We start from the raw sequence: 17,311 nt of genomic DNA on the forward strand, positions 1-17,311 counted from the left end.
CATATAAGAAGAATATGTTGATTCTGCAATGACAGGATTTCTGTCCTTTTTGTCTTCTCTCCCTCTGCAAAAACTTACTCAGAATGAAAATGAAAACCAAAATGATGTGAGAGAGCAGATCTTTGAGGATGAAGATGGAGGAAGAAAGCCTGATGAAACATCTTCAGCTCTTCTTTCTAAAGAAAGGTGCTTAGAACTGTTAAGAAATAATGTTTTTAAAAATGTTGAGAATCATTGTTTTGTTGTTAAATTAATTATATTTATAAGCTTTATTCTGACTGATAATGGCATAGAGGATGAGACAAAACTTAACCTATTTTACTATATCTTTAATTTGACACATAGAATCGTATACATCATTTATCCATGTGTATTTATATGCCCGTTGTATGTACATTTATGAAAGAAGTTTATATTAATATAATTGTTGTATTTGATAGTACCTTTTGACTATTCTGTAACATTTTGGTCTGTGTAGGCAGTCTTTTTAATTGTCACTTGAGAAAAGAGTAAGTTTATAATAAATACCAGGCAAATGTAAACCTCTGTTTTAAAAGAATAACTAGATAAAATACTCAGATCAAAGTACAAATATTGATAAATAGTTTGACTTTTTACATGTTTTGTAAAAAGAACTGACTTTGAACACAAATGTGCTCTTAGTATTGATGTGTATGGTGTGGGTTACAGTCTTTAAAAAAGAAATCTAAATTTTACTGTTTCAGCTGCAAATCTTCGTGGTTGCAAGGGTGTATAAGGGATAAAAACTTTGAAAGCAGGGGAAAATCAAAAGACTGATTAGTTTCTGTCCTGCAGGCATGTTTTTCAGAAGGCTAATGAGAAACTCGTGAAGATTCTTTTAGAAGTTGTGAAGACAACTGTGGCTATGGAGGAGACAATCGGTCGCCATGTTCTTGGGTTACTGGATCGGTCTGGGAAAGTCCAGCCTTCCAAACCATCTGGATGGGACACAGAGACAGAGGACTCAGTAAAACCCTGTATCCGTGTGGGATATGAAAAAGGTACTGCATGCATGGTTTTCTATTTGTAACAAGTAGCACTTGCATAGTTTTATTATATATTTACATAACCTTAGTTTTGGAATTTTTAGTTAGAAATAAACTTTTTAAAAAAGATTATTTGTCATTTGAATGTATATGACATCTCTGCTTAAGAGACAATATTTCACGAGTTGTCTGGTCAGTTATGACTCATGTCTAGGGTCCTGTTGTGAAGCCTGCAACAGAATAAGAAAATAATTGAGTAATACAAAAATAAATATGTTCCTGTTGAAGGAGGTAAAGAGAACAAAACATAGCTTCATGGCATCTTGCACTAACTTTACACCTTCCTCTGTATGTGTGGGGAATGGGAACTGGTGTCAAACACCGTATCTCTGCTAGTGCGCTTAATGCATGTAGGGACATTGCTGGTCACTCTGGCCAGCTGTCATGGGGGACAGTCTGTATATATGCTTGTGGACTTCCTTAGCCTCCTAATGAGGGTGGTTGTATGCAAACAGTCTTTTGGAAACAGTTCCAGGAACTTTCTAACTGCCAAGCCTCACCCATCAGCTGTTTGGAGGAGTACTATTTGGCACAAGCCTAAAGGAGCACTTTAACATTGTACTTAATTGCTTACCAGTGTCTTAAGAACTCTCCCAGGCTCTGTTTAATTTCCTGTGATTGTACTAGGATAATGTCCATCCATTTCTCTTTTGAGCAAGAATAGGTGCTCTGTCGTATTGTCATTTAGGTACCCATGGTACAGAAACCGGCATAAGGGTGTGTACATTCATCCTGGGTCTTATGGGGAGGCAACATGCAACAAATCAGTTCAGCCTAAAACATATTATTCATCCGGTTGTGGCTGGAATTCTAACTACTGTGACTAAGAAAAACAACTGGAAGTCGAATACTACATTATTAAGAAAGAATCTATTACAGAGTAATAATACAAATGGTAAATGAAGATGAACTTTACCTCTTTCATTCAAAATGTTGATTATTAAAAATTGATTCCCTTTTACTTTAAATATAGGTCACATTAAACCTTGGGGCAAGTTAAGAAAGGTTGTATGACTTGTAGCAGTGACATCTCTTTCAGTTCATTAATGAAGAGGTTGTGCGCGGTAAAATGTATACAGCTGCAGTCTAAGGGTTCTTGAATTTTGCAGGTTAAAAGTGTTATGCCTGGACAGTACTGCTGTTTCATTGGAAAACCTCATAACTTTTGTGCATGTTTCACTGTATGTAATTGTGAGGGAAACTGGTTTTTGAAACAGTTTGAAACAACTGTTTTTTGAAAACTCAGACTTTTGAGTCTTTGCCTTTTACCCCCAATTTAGATTGAATAACTAAGCTTTTGGCCTTAATTTTTGATACTTGTCCAGGAGACCTTAAAGATTGAGAACATCTGCTACTATAATTGAAGGAATCACTTCTTTCAAAATGGAGTATTCTTGCACTTTACTTTGTGGTGGAAAATTTAATAGAGTTTGCTTATATTAATGCAGCTCAGAGTAAGTGTCTTCAACCACTGGTGACTGTTTTCTACAGTTTCCTAGCCAGATGGTAAAAGGAGCAATGACCAGACTCGAAGTTTACCACCATCTCCTTTAGTCTTAAATTTTATGTATTTTAAATAAATTTTAAATAAGTTCTCTATATTAAAAGCGGCAACTTATAAATACTCTTTTTATTATTTGTGTTCTCATTTTATAGTCTAAGGTGTGTAAAAAGCATTGGGTTTTCACAACATATATTGCCCAAAGAAATAAAAATGTGTTCTTGTTATGAAGGTGATGATTATACCACCTGGTTATGAAGGTGGTGATTACATGCTGTCACAGTTACATGTATTGTGGTATTACCTAGTGCATTTGCTGAGCCTAGTTCATAGTTATATTGTGCCTATTCTCAGAACACAAACTGTTGCTTTTCTTCCTCATTCTTATTTGCTGAGAATATTGCTCCCTTTTCTCAAACATTAAATACATAACTGTATCTACAAAGTGCTAATACATGATTGTTGCCCTTCGCTACTCTCATACGTGCTTGCTCTGCATGGGCATGTACAATGCACAACATATGCATTTGCGTTTTGCCTGCTCCTGCACAACAATGTGTATACTTGTATTTGTCACTAATTATTGTCATTAACAGTTCTTAATATGGATTGCTTGCATTACATGTATGTAGAAAAACACAGTTAAAAGAGTAGCTTTTTTTTGTATTTTAGGTGGCTATAATACACACATGTCTAGCTTTCATAATACTACTGTCTAAATGCCCAACAGGCCCTGTAATTGGAATGTATTGTTAATTTTTTGGCAAATCTTGTGGTGAAAGAGTGCTCTCTTCAATAGAAGAGAACTCTATTTCCCTTCTGGTAGTGGTGAAGGTTGACTGTTCTAACTCTTATGTTTCCTGTTAGTGTATTTTTAAGAGGCATGTAAGAATTCACTCTTCTGTAATAAAGCAATTTCTCTGTTGTTGTGATGCCCCCCTTGGTATAGAGCTGTTCACATACCAAATGTTTATTCCAGTATTCTTTTTTTGCATGTTTTCTTACAATCAGAAACAATTACAAAAGAAGGAGAAACCGAACAAAAAAGTGAGGGTTAAAGAAGACCCAAGCTTACAGTGGCTATAACTGGTGACTGTATACTTTGTAATGTATCTCTGAGGTTGTATTCACGGTTCTCTCTTTTTTTTTTTTTTTTTTTCTCTTTCAAAATGATACAACAGCATCCTTGATGCGTACATAGTTCTGCTACTGGGGTCAGACAGCCATAGTAGTAGTTGTACTGTTTCATCAGCTGAAGTATTTGATCCTTTTTCAAATGGAGTTAGATGACAAATTCTATTAGTGTTTTCAGCAACAGGACTGTTGTTATTAATTTCCTATACTTCTACTGAATGGCCTGAGAGGACATAAGCTTTTAAAATTTTTTCCCCATTGTTTTCTGGAAATAAGAAATAGGTAGACATTACTTTTATATTTTAACCTGTGCATGTTACTGTATTATCTAGTACCTAACCAAACAAATCTTCCTTTTTAATTACTTAGGAAATTTGTGGGTATACATTTGTATCAATAAAAATCTAATAATAAAACAGAAAAAATGTGTTCAGTAAAATGAATTTTCTCTGACCTTTTGAACATAATCCATATTTATTGACAAGCAAAACTCGGTTTACTGGTTTTGCTGAGTTTCAGCGTTTAAAAAAGCTGAATCAATAAGGTCACACACATATAACCACAACCTGATTTATAGACCATATAGAGGTTTATCCAGGACCTTGCCTAGATTATTGGCTATAACAGGATTTTATTTCTAGCAGGGAGAGTAAAGTTTAAATTTCAGTCATAAAACGTATCACTGGAAGTGAACAGCATTTGTATGAAGTAATCTTATGAGTTAATTATATCTGGAGATTTGGGCCAGGAGTCATCGTGACAGAGTCAGCAGACTTTGCTGTTCTCCTCCCTCAGACGTTGTACCTTGGTTGAGGGACTGCAGTAATGCAGGTTCCTCTGGAGAAGCCGGTTATGACATTCCTTGAACATTAACCTCACTTACATACTTTATGTGTTCTTGTTTCTGAGCAGTGGAGCAGGAACAAGGTAGTGAATAGCTGAAATGCCATAAAACTGATTTTTTTGTTTTCGATTTGTAACCCCCTAACCTTAATTCCTCAGTGGAATCTCAAGAGTAAACTGAGATACTAGCTCTACATGATGCAAAATATGTATTGCTTCGTAAATGTCAGTTGACAGCTCATAAACAACTTCTGTATCTGAAACTTCTGAGTAAGCACTGTATAGTAAAGCACTTTTCTTAAGATTTAGTGGGCCATGACATCTGATGTGCTGAACTGCAAGCTTTGTGGGAAGGAAACAATATGAACCTTTGCTGTTTGGAATTTTTTGTTACAAGGAGAGAGTTTACACAGGGAGAAGACATTTTTACTTGGGCCATTAATATTCTATTTATTATTTTGTGTTGACTAAAAATATAAACGAGGGACAGAGAATTTGATTATAGTTTTGTTGGAGTGGGAGATTGAACAGTGTTATAAGGGTTAGTAAAATGGAGGTTAGGCATGTAACTGCCAGGGGCAGTTAATAAGACTTGACAGCATTTCTAGCTTCCACCACTGAAAATCTTCTGGAAAAATGCTGTGCTAAGATGCTGTGTACTAAGACCATTTTCAGGGGAAAAAGATACGGAGATTTCTACATCGCAGTTAGGAAGACATTTGAAATGAACTGCTGTTCTTAAGTGGCACTTCAAAGAAATGATAACACAGGCATCTATATTTATCATTTGCCACTGATTTTTCTGTTTGAGTTGCCAACCTTACAGTATGAACAGAATTATTGCAGGTTTTGTGTACATTTGATACTTTCTGGTTTTTCTTTTATATCTTTGAGAGTAGTAAAGTTTCCATGTCCCAAATTATACTTTAGGTGATAGCTCTCTTTTTTTTCTTTCCACATTTTTCATAGTTATATTTCAGGTAAATTATAAGGTTTTGTTCTGAGATTTTTCATATAATAAAATTATATTTTAGCATTGGTTTATTTTGTATTTACCCAGAAGAAATGGAAGCAAATTACAGAAGAACTGACATCAGCAAAATGGGAGTTTAAAGTCTTGTCATTAGTTCTTGGAAGCCAAATTGTAACTGTTCTGGTCACTGACAAGAAGAAGTAGTAATATTAGTGATACTATTAATGTAAGAGACATATTCCAGACATGGCTTTTGGCTTTTAAAAGATTACATTCTAAGCAGGGATCAGTGTTTTTTTCTATAAAATTTTCCAGGCAGTCAGAAGTCAGTCTGCACATTTATGCAGTTATTTTGTATAATGTTTATTTTTGTATTTGGCATACACTCATCATTGTGCAGTTCAGTTGTACCTCTCAAGCAAATTATTTACTAAAATATAAGGGTTATAGGACATGAATTATGGGTTAAGCCTCAGAAGGAAAACAGGAATATTACATAGATAATTTATACTCCGTCAAGAAAGAATCAGATTGTGCAATAACTAATATGTCATTGTTTTATCTTGTTTATAGCTGTGCTACTGTACTGTGGGCTTTTATTTTGTGAGACCTCTGAAGCTAAGCAGGGTCTTACCTGGTCAGTACTTAAGATGAGTGGCCTCCAAAGAGCATCAGGTGTGCAGTAAGTGTGTCGGTGGCTCAATAGGGAATATGCTTTCCTTCGACTCAAGTCTTTAACCAGTACTTTGGCACAGCATTTGGAAATACTTATGCTGCTGGATGTCCATCTTAAATGAAGGTCCTTTCTACTCTGAGGATATTAAAGCTTCTGCATCACTTGATATTTTGAGACACCCAGAGCCAACCCACATTTGGGTGGTGAGAAATCAGAATGCTATTGAATAAAAATTGTGAAATTGTTCATTTTGCAGCCTTCCTTACATTGCAGGGGGGTGGAATATTAGGATGTTACGGGAAAGCTTTTATGCTGTACAAACCCATTGCAAATATTTAGTGTGCTGGCAGAAAATGACTGCCAGCCACTGCTAGGGTGACTCCACTACAGTAGTTTGTGGCTGAAGTTCCAAACTGCAGTACTCAAAAGCGCTTTGAAATCCTGTGTAGATGAAAGGTGCCATGTGAATGTATATTCTTTTCATCTGGTTATTCATTCCATTCATGCATATAGTGTGCTTCTGTTTTTTCCCTTGGAGTGTGAAAAGAGTTTGTAAACATATATCCCACATATCTAAAAGGAGATATGAAACAGTAATGATGTAACTAGAAGAAAAAAAATTACATCTGCATTTAAAAAACTTTAGCAACTATAAGATAAAAGAAAACAAACCCAAACCTTTCTAAATCAAAATTGATGGAGATTAGTTTGTCGTATATGGGCTATATACATAATAGCTGCATCTGTAATGAAATAAATGTGAAATAAATAAAATTATTATCAGTATGTTTGCAGGTGTAGAAGTATAGTAAGTAAACCAGGTGGTTAATCATGTCACAACTTGTTAAAAAAACTAAAAACTAACCTGAAGACTAGAATCTGACTTTCTTGCTAGGGTCAAACAACACCAACAAGAAGACTCATATTTCCAGTGTTATTTGCATGCCTGATTAAGAGGCAAGAGCAAGTATAAGGAAATTGTATCCGGCAAGAGTACTTACAGCATTTTTAAAGGCAGTTTGTAAAATTGACTTTTTATGATTTCATTTCAGTTTCTGTAACTATACAAACTGTTCAAGTTCAGCAGTCATAATTCATGGAGTAATCAGGAACTTAAATTCAAAGATAACCTGGTATTGCAACTTTATTGCTAAACAGGCATTGACTGTTCTTAACTTGTTTAGTCATACTGCTGTTTCCCAAAATAAGGTATTTTTTTGAGAAAACCTTAAGCAAAATCATTTAACTGTTTTAAAAAAAACCCACAAAACCACACCCAAACATTTATTTTATTTTAAATATATTTCAGAAATATACTTCATTAAAATTAACTGTCATTTTAAAAAACTTTCCACAGTAGCAATTATTTCTGACATTTCAAATCTAACAGCCTAATGACATAACTCTTCTTCCTTTTTAAAAGATGCTATCAACAAAAGTTATCTACTGTCATGATGTACTACTATATTGTTATTTCATACTGAAAGTGTGATTTTAAAACATCTCAGGAGTTTGCTTTCACTTGTCTTGGTTAAACACAGTCCTGAATTCTAAACACAGCAAATTTACTGTTTTCTAGATGAATTGCTATCAGTTTAATATCACAGGCAAACTTTGTGTCTCCTGCTTTTCAGACAGAATGGATAATACCCTTAAACTGAATCAGACATCAAGAAGATTGAGAAGTAGGCAGGTGCCAGGTGACCTGTCAGTAGGGAGAGTTACAGTCCCTCTGCACTGTAATTGACATATTCAGCTACCTATTTTAATCAATTTTCAATTCAATAATGCTGAATTTTGATGTTCTGTATCATAGTCTGTTTGTCCTGAGAACTGTCTGAATTTTGTGTGTGTTTCCCTTTACTCACTTGACTGTGCTTTTGAATCACTAATTTGAACAATTTTGTGTTAATGGACACTAACATAGCTGGGCATTGGTGAAACAGGGACTGACAGTCTGAGGTTTTTTGACCTGGTTGTATTTTAAAGACAATCTTGCAAGTCATTATTGCAGGTTATTCAAAGTAGTAAGGGTTAGTGATAGTAACAAAGGTTTGAAGATGAGTCTCAGATCCCAAAAGCATACTGAAAGGATGTCTAAAATATTCTGTTAGTATCTCCTTTTCTCTTTTCCTCTGCTTGTTTTTAGTTAACACATTGTGTATCTTGTTTGTGTAAGTTTTAGTATTCAATATTTCCCTTTCTGTCTTTGTGACTAATACAAATATTTTAATCATTTTATTACTTGTCTTTCTAATTGTAACTCAGATGTACAGTTTTCCATCTTTTGAAGTGCTAAGAGTCTGTCTGAAAAGGTAATTATTGTTTTTCCAGAGTCCTGCTCCTCATATCATGGTAGTAGTATGGGAGATGATGATATTAACATGTGGTCAGGAGCAACAGATGAAGGACTACTGAGCCAGCATCTTGCAGAAAGTGGAGTGGAAATAGATCCTGAAAATGAAGAACTTGTTCTCAATATTAGTTCTCGACTACAAGCAGCTGTTGAAAAGCTTCTGGAAGCTATCAGTGAAACTTCTAATCAGGTAGGGTGATCTAATAGTGAAGCATTTTGAATTTTGAGTCTTTATTTTTTAATTTATTTTTTTTATTTTTCTTGTGAACATGTTTTCATAAGCCTAAAACCTGTGGGCTTGTTTTGAAAGCTGAAACAATACTTCAGGTGCCTACCTTCAGAAAAGTCTGTTTCAGCATGACTTTACTGATGAATTTAGGTTTGTGTTAGAGATCTGCTTTGGACTGCAGAGGAAGCCTGAGTTTTGGGCATGTTTATCGATCTAGGGCACTCTTTCATTGCTTGTACGGGTCATCTGCATTCTACTGCAATACAGAGATGAGACAGGAGGTGTCAAGCACATCGAGCTGGCCCTTGTGAAGAGGGAGGATTAAGGGGAACTGTGCCCGGTTCTCTTGACAAACATGTTAGTCAATTGACTGGCCAAAAAGGTGGAGCTCTCCTACTGTCTCTTCCAGCTATGATTTAAACATGGCCAGTTAAGCACATACCCACCTTGCTATCAGAAAAGGAGCCTGCACTCCAGCTTTCTGGTATTTACGGTGAGGTATGTGATTCATGAATAGTCTCCAGAAAAGAAGCAGTTTATGGCTACCCCTTTCTGTTTGCTGTTGGGGTACTTTACATGGTGAGACGTTGCTCTCTGGAGTACTTCTCTGTTAATTGAAGTGGGAGCCATATACCTAACTGAGTCAGTTCAAATCAGACTGCTTACATCATGTCCTTTACTTTTAGATTATGTACATCTCAGTTTGAAGGTATCAGAGTAAATACTCTGTGTCTCGCTTAACTTTTTAAGCTCTCTTGAAGAACTCAGTCTTTAGAGTCAACTCTTGAAGCTATTTGGGACTAGAATTCAAAGAATACCGTGTGTGTTTTATGCTACAGACCCATCTATTAGTTGACCTAGTAATGATACTACTTAAAAAGTTATTGCTTTCTTGTCTGTAGATGTAAAATGTGTAAATCGTAACTAATGAAAATGAAGGAGAAAAAAATCTGTGATGAAAGTAATATGAAAATTCAGCTGTCTAATACTTCAGAAGTTTTAATCATTTAAGTATTTGTTGCTTTTGAAAAATAATTCAAACATGAAGCTGATACTTTTTTTTTTTTAAAAAAAAAAAAGGATAAAAGACTAATTTGTGAATAACTAAAGTTAAAAGTAATATAAATACAAATTCAGTGAACTCTCATCTGGCTTACTAAAGCAAAACTCGTTCTGCAACAGCTCTCTTCGGTTTGAGCATGAGTTCAGTTAAATAGAGATGTTTGGCTTTTTGAGGTCTTTTCAGCTTAAGGCCTAGCATTACATAATAATGAAAAAGATACTGCAATATGTGAAGTTCTTAAGAGAACTGTATTTAGGCATTTGTAGGAAAACTTGCATTTAAAGAGTAAATAATAGAAAAACAACTTCAAAGTTTTACAGTAATTAAGACTGCAATTATAAAAGTATTGTCAATTATGTATTCTACTTGGTGCTTCTTTTTTTCTGAACATTTCACTGCTCATCTTTAAATGCAGAAGTTTTATATATACCCCTAAATTATTTTAATTTTGTAACTCATATTTTTACAGTAAGTATTTACTTTTCATGATGCCAGTGAAAGTACTCAGTGTATTCTAAGCAGCTTATTTTTATTTATTATCAATTGATGAAGAAAATTTATTTTCCCTTCATAGCTTTGTAGCTGAGACCTTGACAAAACCATCAACAGAGTTATGTTTTGGCTCAGACACATACACACACATTTTCTTCATTAATATGGATTATACAAATACAGATTTATCCCTGATGATTGTATCTGGTTTTTTTAAAGTTAATAAATGTTAATATGTTTGCACATTTTCCCACAGTATTAAGTATAAATATTGACATCTTTTCTGGCTGTTCTGTAGAGTTATTTTGCAAGTGTTCAAGCTTGTCTGCTTTGCAATGTCTGTTGTGTGTTTACTGGATTATATAGAGTTCCTGTATACACAAAGAGTTTGTAGGTGACTTGGCAATTATTTTTAAATATTCAGAAGGTGAATACTTCGGGGTTTTTCTACTCTGCGATATTTTATAATCTAAAACTAATTAAAGGCAGAAAAGATTTTAACCTTTCCTCTTAATCAGTTGTGTTGTGCATACAGATGTAACCATCTCTTTAAATAAAAGAGTGGGAGAAACCTGGCAAAATCTTCAAAGTAACTATTTGAGACCTGTCTGAACACACGTTTTCAGACCTGAAATGCAGTTTGAATCTTTTCAGGCAAGGCATATAGTGGGTGTATCAATTCAAATTCCACCTGCTGGTGTTATGTATAGGTAAATAAATCAGGCCACTCCCCTGAACTCTTTTGGTTGCGAGATACTAACAGGAAGACTTTAAACTAGCAGAGTTTGAGAAGTTCTTCCTGTTGAATTAACTCCAAGAACAAGAATGAAGGCAAATAACGACATACCTGTATTTCTCTTTCATTTGCCGTAATGGAGAATAATTTTTAGTTTCTGTTCTGCTACCTTGTTTGTCTGCTGCAGTGTACCTGTGCAGATAAAACAAAATTACGCTTCCTTGCCTTGGAAATTACCTGCCAGCTGCTATTGGAAGATTTCTGTTACTTTTTCACATAAAATCTCTCTAAGAAGGATTTTTAGAAGTGACCATATGAAGTTTTCTTGCACCTCTCTCTCTTTTGGATTAATCTGCTTCTGAATTACTCCATTTGAGAATGTGATCTGAGGCTTCCTGCTGATTCTGAGTAGATTTGTCACCAACAGTGCTGATATGTGTATTCAGACTGTTAAATATACATGCTTCATTACAAATTCCTGTTAGAAGTTAAAACTAGCCTAGCTAGTGCCAAATACCCACGTGACGGTTCAGAAGACAGCAACGGTGATTTTTTTTTGGAATGGATTCTTACCGTACTTACTGGGCATCTAATCTGTTTAGTGGTTTGTGGACTGAAGGCCAAGAGGAAGATACATACGAGATTGAATCTCGTGTGCCTTTACCATACCCTTTTCCTTTTCCTGAACACTTGGATGAGAGTAATTCTGTAGTTGTAAATACTTCAATTTTCCACTTCAGTCACAAAAAAAATGGGCACATTTTAAAAGTTGTCTCTAAAATCTCCTTGCCTACACCTCCCTATTCAGTAAGTATGAAAGTTTTTAAAATAAATGGTATTTTAAACCAACTTAAGTAGAAGAGAATGCAGTGGAAAAGTATATAAACTTGTCTCTATTGTTAAAGTTACTATGTACTGCTGACAGGTTTTTTCTTAGACAGTTTCTGATGGGCACTGAGGAGTTTTAATTAGACAATTCTCAATGTTTATTTCTAAGAAAAAAAATTTAGCAGACACAGAACTGTATTGAATTACAGAGATTTGAGATCTCGTTTTAAAGCACTTCAGTGTTACTTATTATATTACATTTTTCTCACTGTGAATAATTTACGTTGAGGGGCGGGACTGCATTCAGTTTAAATTGTTCCTTTATAGCTTTCATGCACTGACTAATAATGTTACCTAGCACGAGCTTGCTAATGGCTTCTAGTAATCCCATGAAGAAATTTTTGTCTTGAAAAATCATGTTCGTAGTTGTGCTTCTTTTTGGTTTTGCCCTATGATATTTTTAATAATTCCTTGAGTTCTTGAAAAGAGCTGGAGAACGTTTTTTATTCTGAGTTTTAGTTGGAGTATTTGATGCGCTTAAGTCAGTCATTTTTATGGTTGTCTATGTACATTAAACCTATCATATATTTCCTTTATCTGAGATGGGTCTTTCATTAAGTACTTCAAAATGTAAGAATAAAGTAAGAATACTCTGTGATTTTTAAAGTATCTCAAACCAGTGCAGATATTCAGCTGCAGTATTTAAACCTTTCTTTAACGTCCTGTCAGGATAACTAGTTCATGTTAATGGTGTCCATCTAAAAATGAATGCTGTAGAAATCAGGTATTCTAAAAAAGAATGTTCTGACTATTCAGATATTCTTTTCAAAGTGTAATTTTATTTATAAGTGGATAATTCTGTGTGCAATATTCTACAGAATATTCCTAGCCCATTTTTCTGAGATTTTAAAGCAAGCTAATCACACTCTTGAACTTAATGGTGAGAAATCTTTTCTTTTTGAAGAACTTGAAATAAAGAACATGTAACCATAGCAAAGCCACATATGTTTCTATCTTACAAATATCTGCCAATATCCTTAATATTAAAAAGGAAAAGAAAGAAAAAAAAAAGGATCAGGAATTTTGTCTTCTTTCATTTTCTGACTTTGTTCTTATTCAAAATAAGTTGTCTTATTTTGAATACAAGCCATACAAAGAACTCATGCCTGGTTCAGCTCTGTCAATTTGTATTTAATTGTCCATCAAAGAGGTTGATGTAGGCTGTAAATGTTAACAGTTGAGAAGTAGAAATATTTCTGTTAATTGACTCCAGTTTGCTGTTATCTTAGATGAACATTTTGTGTCATCAAAACTTCTAACATTAGAGTAATGCTCCTTCTTTATTATTGGCTTTTGTAATTCTAATTTTAATTCTTTTTGAAATTGTTGCTTTGGGTATGTCTAAACTGGACTGTAAGTATACAATTCTGTGCATTTCAGTCCTGGTTTTCCAGTAGTTTAGGATAGGCACTTAGTGAGATTGTACTGCATGTGTGGTAGTACACATTAAATATTAACCCATCAGAGAAGTAGGGAAGAATAAAAAAATGCTTTATAATTCTGTTTGGTGGACACAGATGCAAGAAGCATTGCCTTACTATCTTGTTGGTTGAAAAGTGCAATATATACAAAAGTCACATTTTCCTGATGTTCTCATTTATCTTCATCTTAAGAAGAAAAAGAGATGAAGCACCACTTGTGTCAGTTTTATGAAGTGTTTTATAGCCATTCTGAGTATATGGTGGGTGATAGCTTACTCGTATTTAGCACAAAACTCAAATGTAAATAAAGGTGAATCTACTGTAAACTCATAAACCAGAAATTACCGGAACAAAGACACGGATTTAGACAGGTGGCCCATTGAGTTCACTGTACTGACAAAGCCTATATGCTTAGACTTTTGTACTGAGTCAGTCTTCTATAGTAGTCTGCGAATGTGTCTTCAGTAAAGATCTTATCGAATGTCCAGTGAATTATGTGAGACTTCTCATCACACTTTAAAGCAACTGTTAATTAAATAGGGATAATAGTATAGTTATTTATGAGAAAACAATTGGTATATCTAACTTCTGTGATTTTTTTCCTATTGCAGCTTGAACATGCTAAAATTACTCAGACAGAACTCATGCGAGAATCTTTCAAAAAGCAACAAGAGGCCACAGAATTTATCAAGTATCAGGAAGAACTACAAGAGCGTCTTAATGAGGAAACCAAAGCCAGAGAGCAGTTGGCTTTGGAGCTTAGTAAAGCTGAAAGTAAGTAGCTTTTTTGATGGGTTGTTGAATACTGCACTCACCTATTAATTGGGTAAAGAAATTGCAAATTAGATCAATTTCTTCGCAAATTTTAGAATTTTTATCAGCTTTCTGGATAGTTATGGGCAAGATGACCTTCAGAGGTCCCTGCCCACATCAGTCACTCTGTTTCTGTTTCCCAACTTTGTCTCACTTATTATTGTCTGACATTAAAAATAATAGGTTGGATATATGTTATTATACTCAAAATTCATTTATTTCATCATAACATCTCTGTGCAGACAAGCTTAAATATTAACAGCTTAGAATTGTAGAATCATAAATAGTTGAGACCGGAAGGCACCTCTGGAGATCATCTATTCCAACCTCCTGCTCAAAGCGGGGCTGGGTAGAGCAGGTTGCACAGGACTATATCCAGTCAGGTTTTGAATGTCTGCAACATCTCTGGGAAGCCATTTCCAGTGTTTGACCACCATTAAAGAGGGAAAAGAAAAAAAAAAAAAAATTTTTTTGTATGTTGAAATGCAGTTTCCTGTATTTCAGTTTGTGCCTGCTGCCTCATGACCTTGACTTAGTTCCACACAAACATAGATGTAATGTAGAACCTTCACCCTGAATTTGATGGTGGTGATATGTTTCAATTTGCACTCTGTTTGAAATTATTTTTTTTAAGTATATTTGCAACTGCATTATGGAAGCAATTAAAAATTGTAGGGTGTTACAACAGGGGAAATCTAATCTTTCCTGACATCAGGAAAATATGTTCAAATCTAACAGACACTTAACTTGTTCTTTAGAAGTAGCTTTATTGCTTCAATAGCTGAATGTTTTATTTCCACCCAGCATTTCTACTATTATATGTTTGTAATTGGCATCTGGAAAAAATGCAAAAAACACCTATGCTATAGGTAGGATCTCTGTAGTAGTAAGCAGACATATTTTAGTTAGTTCAGAAGCTCAGCAGACTTCTCTGTTTCAAAGTGGAAGTGTGAAGTTTCACAGCCAAATGTTACTCGTGGAGAATGCTACTCCGCCAGCGTTCCTCTTCTTTTTACATAGACTGATAATCAAACATGTATTCACCATTAATAGCTGGGACACATAACCTGAAAAGAACTAAGTGCAGGTTTCTAAGCCATGTGTCTAAAATATGATGTGAAAGGACAGCTGGTAGCCTGTCAGTTCACACAGCAGAAATGTTGTGTGTCATCAGCACCAGTACTAGCTGCAGCATTTCAATAGCTTTAGCAAAACTATAAAGGAGGAAAATGAATTTCAGAGGGAATAGAATCAAATCTGAAAGAGGCATTATTACTATTTTTTAATATTAAATTAAGAGTGTAAAATCTTGCATGGAAAACATCTTAATATGCAAAAAAGAGTAAATCATCCACCAAAGTATAGGTGGCCTAAGAATTCATATTCTTGCACAGATGGAGTTAGAAAACTGTTTAGTCTTGATGAATTTCAAAATGTAAGCAGCTTTTATGTCTGTTGCTGCTTTTCTTGGATAATATTTTTGTCTTGATAGAATATTTATTCACAAATCTTCAATAATAAAGTAAAATAGACTAATACATTAGGACAAAGCAGAGAATTTAGTATTAAGTTTTACTTAAAGGTAGAAATCTGTCATAATGTCAGCTGTCTGCATAGGTTTTAATCCTACAAGTAGCATTTTAAAAAAGCACTAGAGACTCATTTATTAAATGAATGTTTTTATTGTGAACTTATCTCTGTTACTTTGCCTTCTGGATCTGTATCTTTTTGGCTTAGTCAGGCTCTCCATTAAGAACTACAAGCTTGCCTTTTCATTTACAATAAATAGATTTGCATTTGTGCAGGGCTCTATTGCAAAGAGTGCATGCATAACTATTTGAAGATGACATCCCACAAAACAAGACCTGCTTATTATCCCATTTTTGTTTTCATATTTTTATCCTGTTACCACCAGACAAGCAAAAACTCTAAGATTGACTAGGTGGTTCTCTTGAGCAACGCACCTCTATTATAAAATTAGTTTGTGCAAACAAACTAATAACAGGAAAGAAACTGCAAATTCTTACTATATAAATGCCAGTTTGTAGATAATGGGACTGCCCATATGTAAATTAAGGCAAAATCTACCTGTAAAATTTTATTAAATACTTGAAATATTCCATCAGAGCCTGGTTTGGAGATATAACAGATAAGTCAAGTTTTTATTTTTTGCTAGCAAAGAAAGTATATTAGATACAAAAATCCAGTGAGAGTTATGAAGCTAGGTTTTTCACTCTGGATTTTATTTTTTATTCCAGGAAAAAAAACTTGGAAGTATATGAAGTGAAAACAATCTTCAGAAATTTTTAACTGGGATTTAATTTTAATCAGAGCAATAGCAATATCAATTTATAAGACTTGGCAGACATTTTATTTTGGCGTTGATATAACAAAGCAAAATTTCTGTAAACTATTTAATTTCTTCTGCTCATTGAACTGAGTTGTGAGCGTACTTTGACAAAGCCAAACTACATTCTTTTATCAAATTTCTTAGATAGGTATGCAGAACAATGTCTTAGTTCATTATACATCTGATGGTACTCTGTCTTCTCTTGAGATAAAATGTGTCATTTTTGATCATTTTTCCTTCTTACCACAAAAACTGCTGCAGCTGAGACATTTTCAAACTTCTAGTGTTTTAGTGGTGTCAGATATGACTTATCTAATGTGATAGAAGAACTAATGCCAATTTGTTCACTGAACTCTTGACAACTTTCATTACATCTCTTAAAAAAAAAAAAAAAGGCAGGAGTAAATACCACAACACATCATCTTAGCAGACTGCTTCTTCATTGTTCATACCTTTTTGGTGGGGATGTGCACTCCATTTAGCCGGGAATGCCCTCTCAACTTCTAATCTAAGTACTCATTGTGAACAGCATCTGATACAGTGGGATAACTACTAGAATTTGTGTTGTCTGAAATGTTTGAAATGCTGTTAATGAGATTTCTAGTTCAGTAGGTTTTGTTTTAACATCCAGTCCCTCTTTGTGGCTATGTTCTCTGTGAATCCAAGTCTGGAAAAAAAGATTGGTCGGCAGTGCATGATTGATATGCATGAGGACCAGACCTCTGTTTCTCAGACTGTATATGCGAAGACCGCTGTTACTCAATTTCCT

At 34.5% G+C, this 17,311-nt stretch overlaps 1 protein-coding gene across 1 annotated transcript in view; it reads left to right on the top strand.

Moving 5' to 3' along the window:
• The window catches only part of AKAP9 (A-kinase anchoring protein 9), a 118,242-nt gene that overhangs the window by 65,490 nt on the left and 35,441 nt on the right, over positions 1 to 17,311 (top strand). Inside the window, 4 exon segments of the mRNA XM_074900258.1 lie at positions 83 to 186; positions 817 to 1,022; positions 8,529 to 8,740; positions 13,991 to 14,153. Coding sequence (XP_074756359.1) covers positions 83 to 186; positions 817 to 1,022; positions 8,529 to 8,740; positions 13,991 to 14,153 — 685 coding nt within the window.

The sequence above is a fragment of the Athene noctua genome, chromosome 2 (genome assembly GCF_965140245.1).
Source record: "Athene noctua chromosome 2, bAthNoc1.hap1.1, whole genome shotgun sequence".
Classification (NCBI taxonomy): domain Eukaryota; kingdom Metazoa; phylum Chordata; class Aves; order Strigiformes; family Strigidae; genus Athene; species Athene noctua.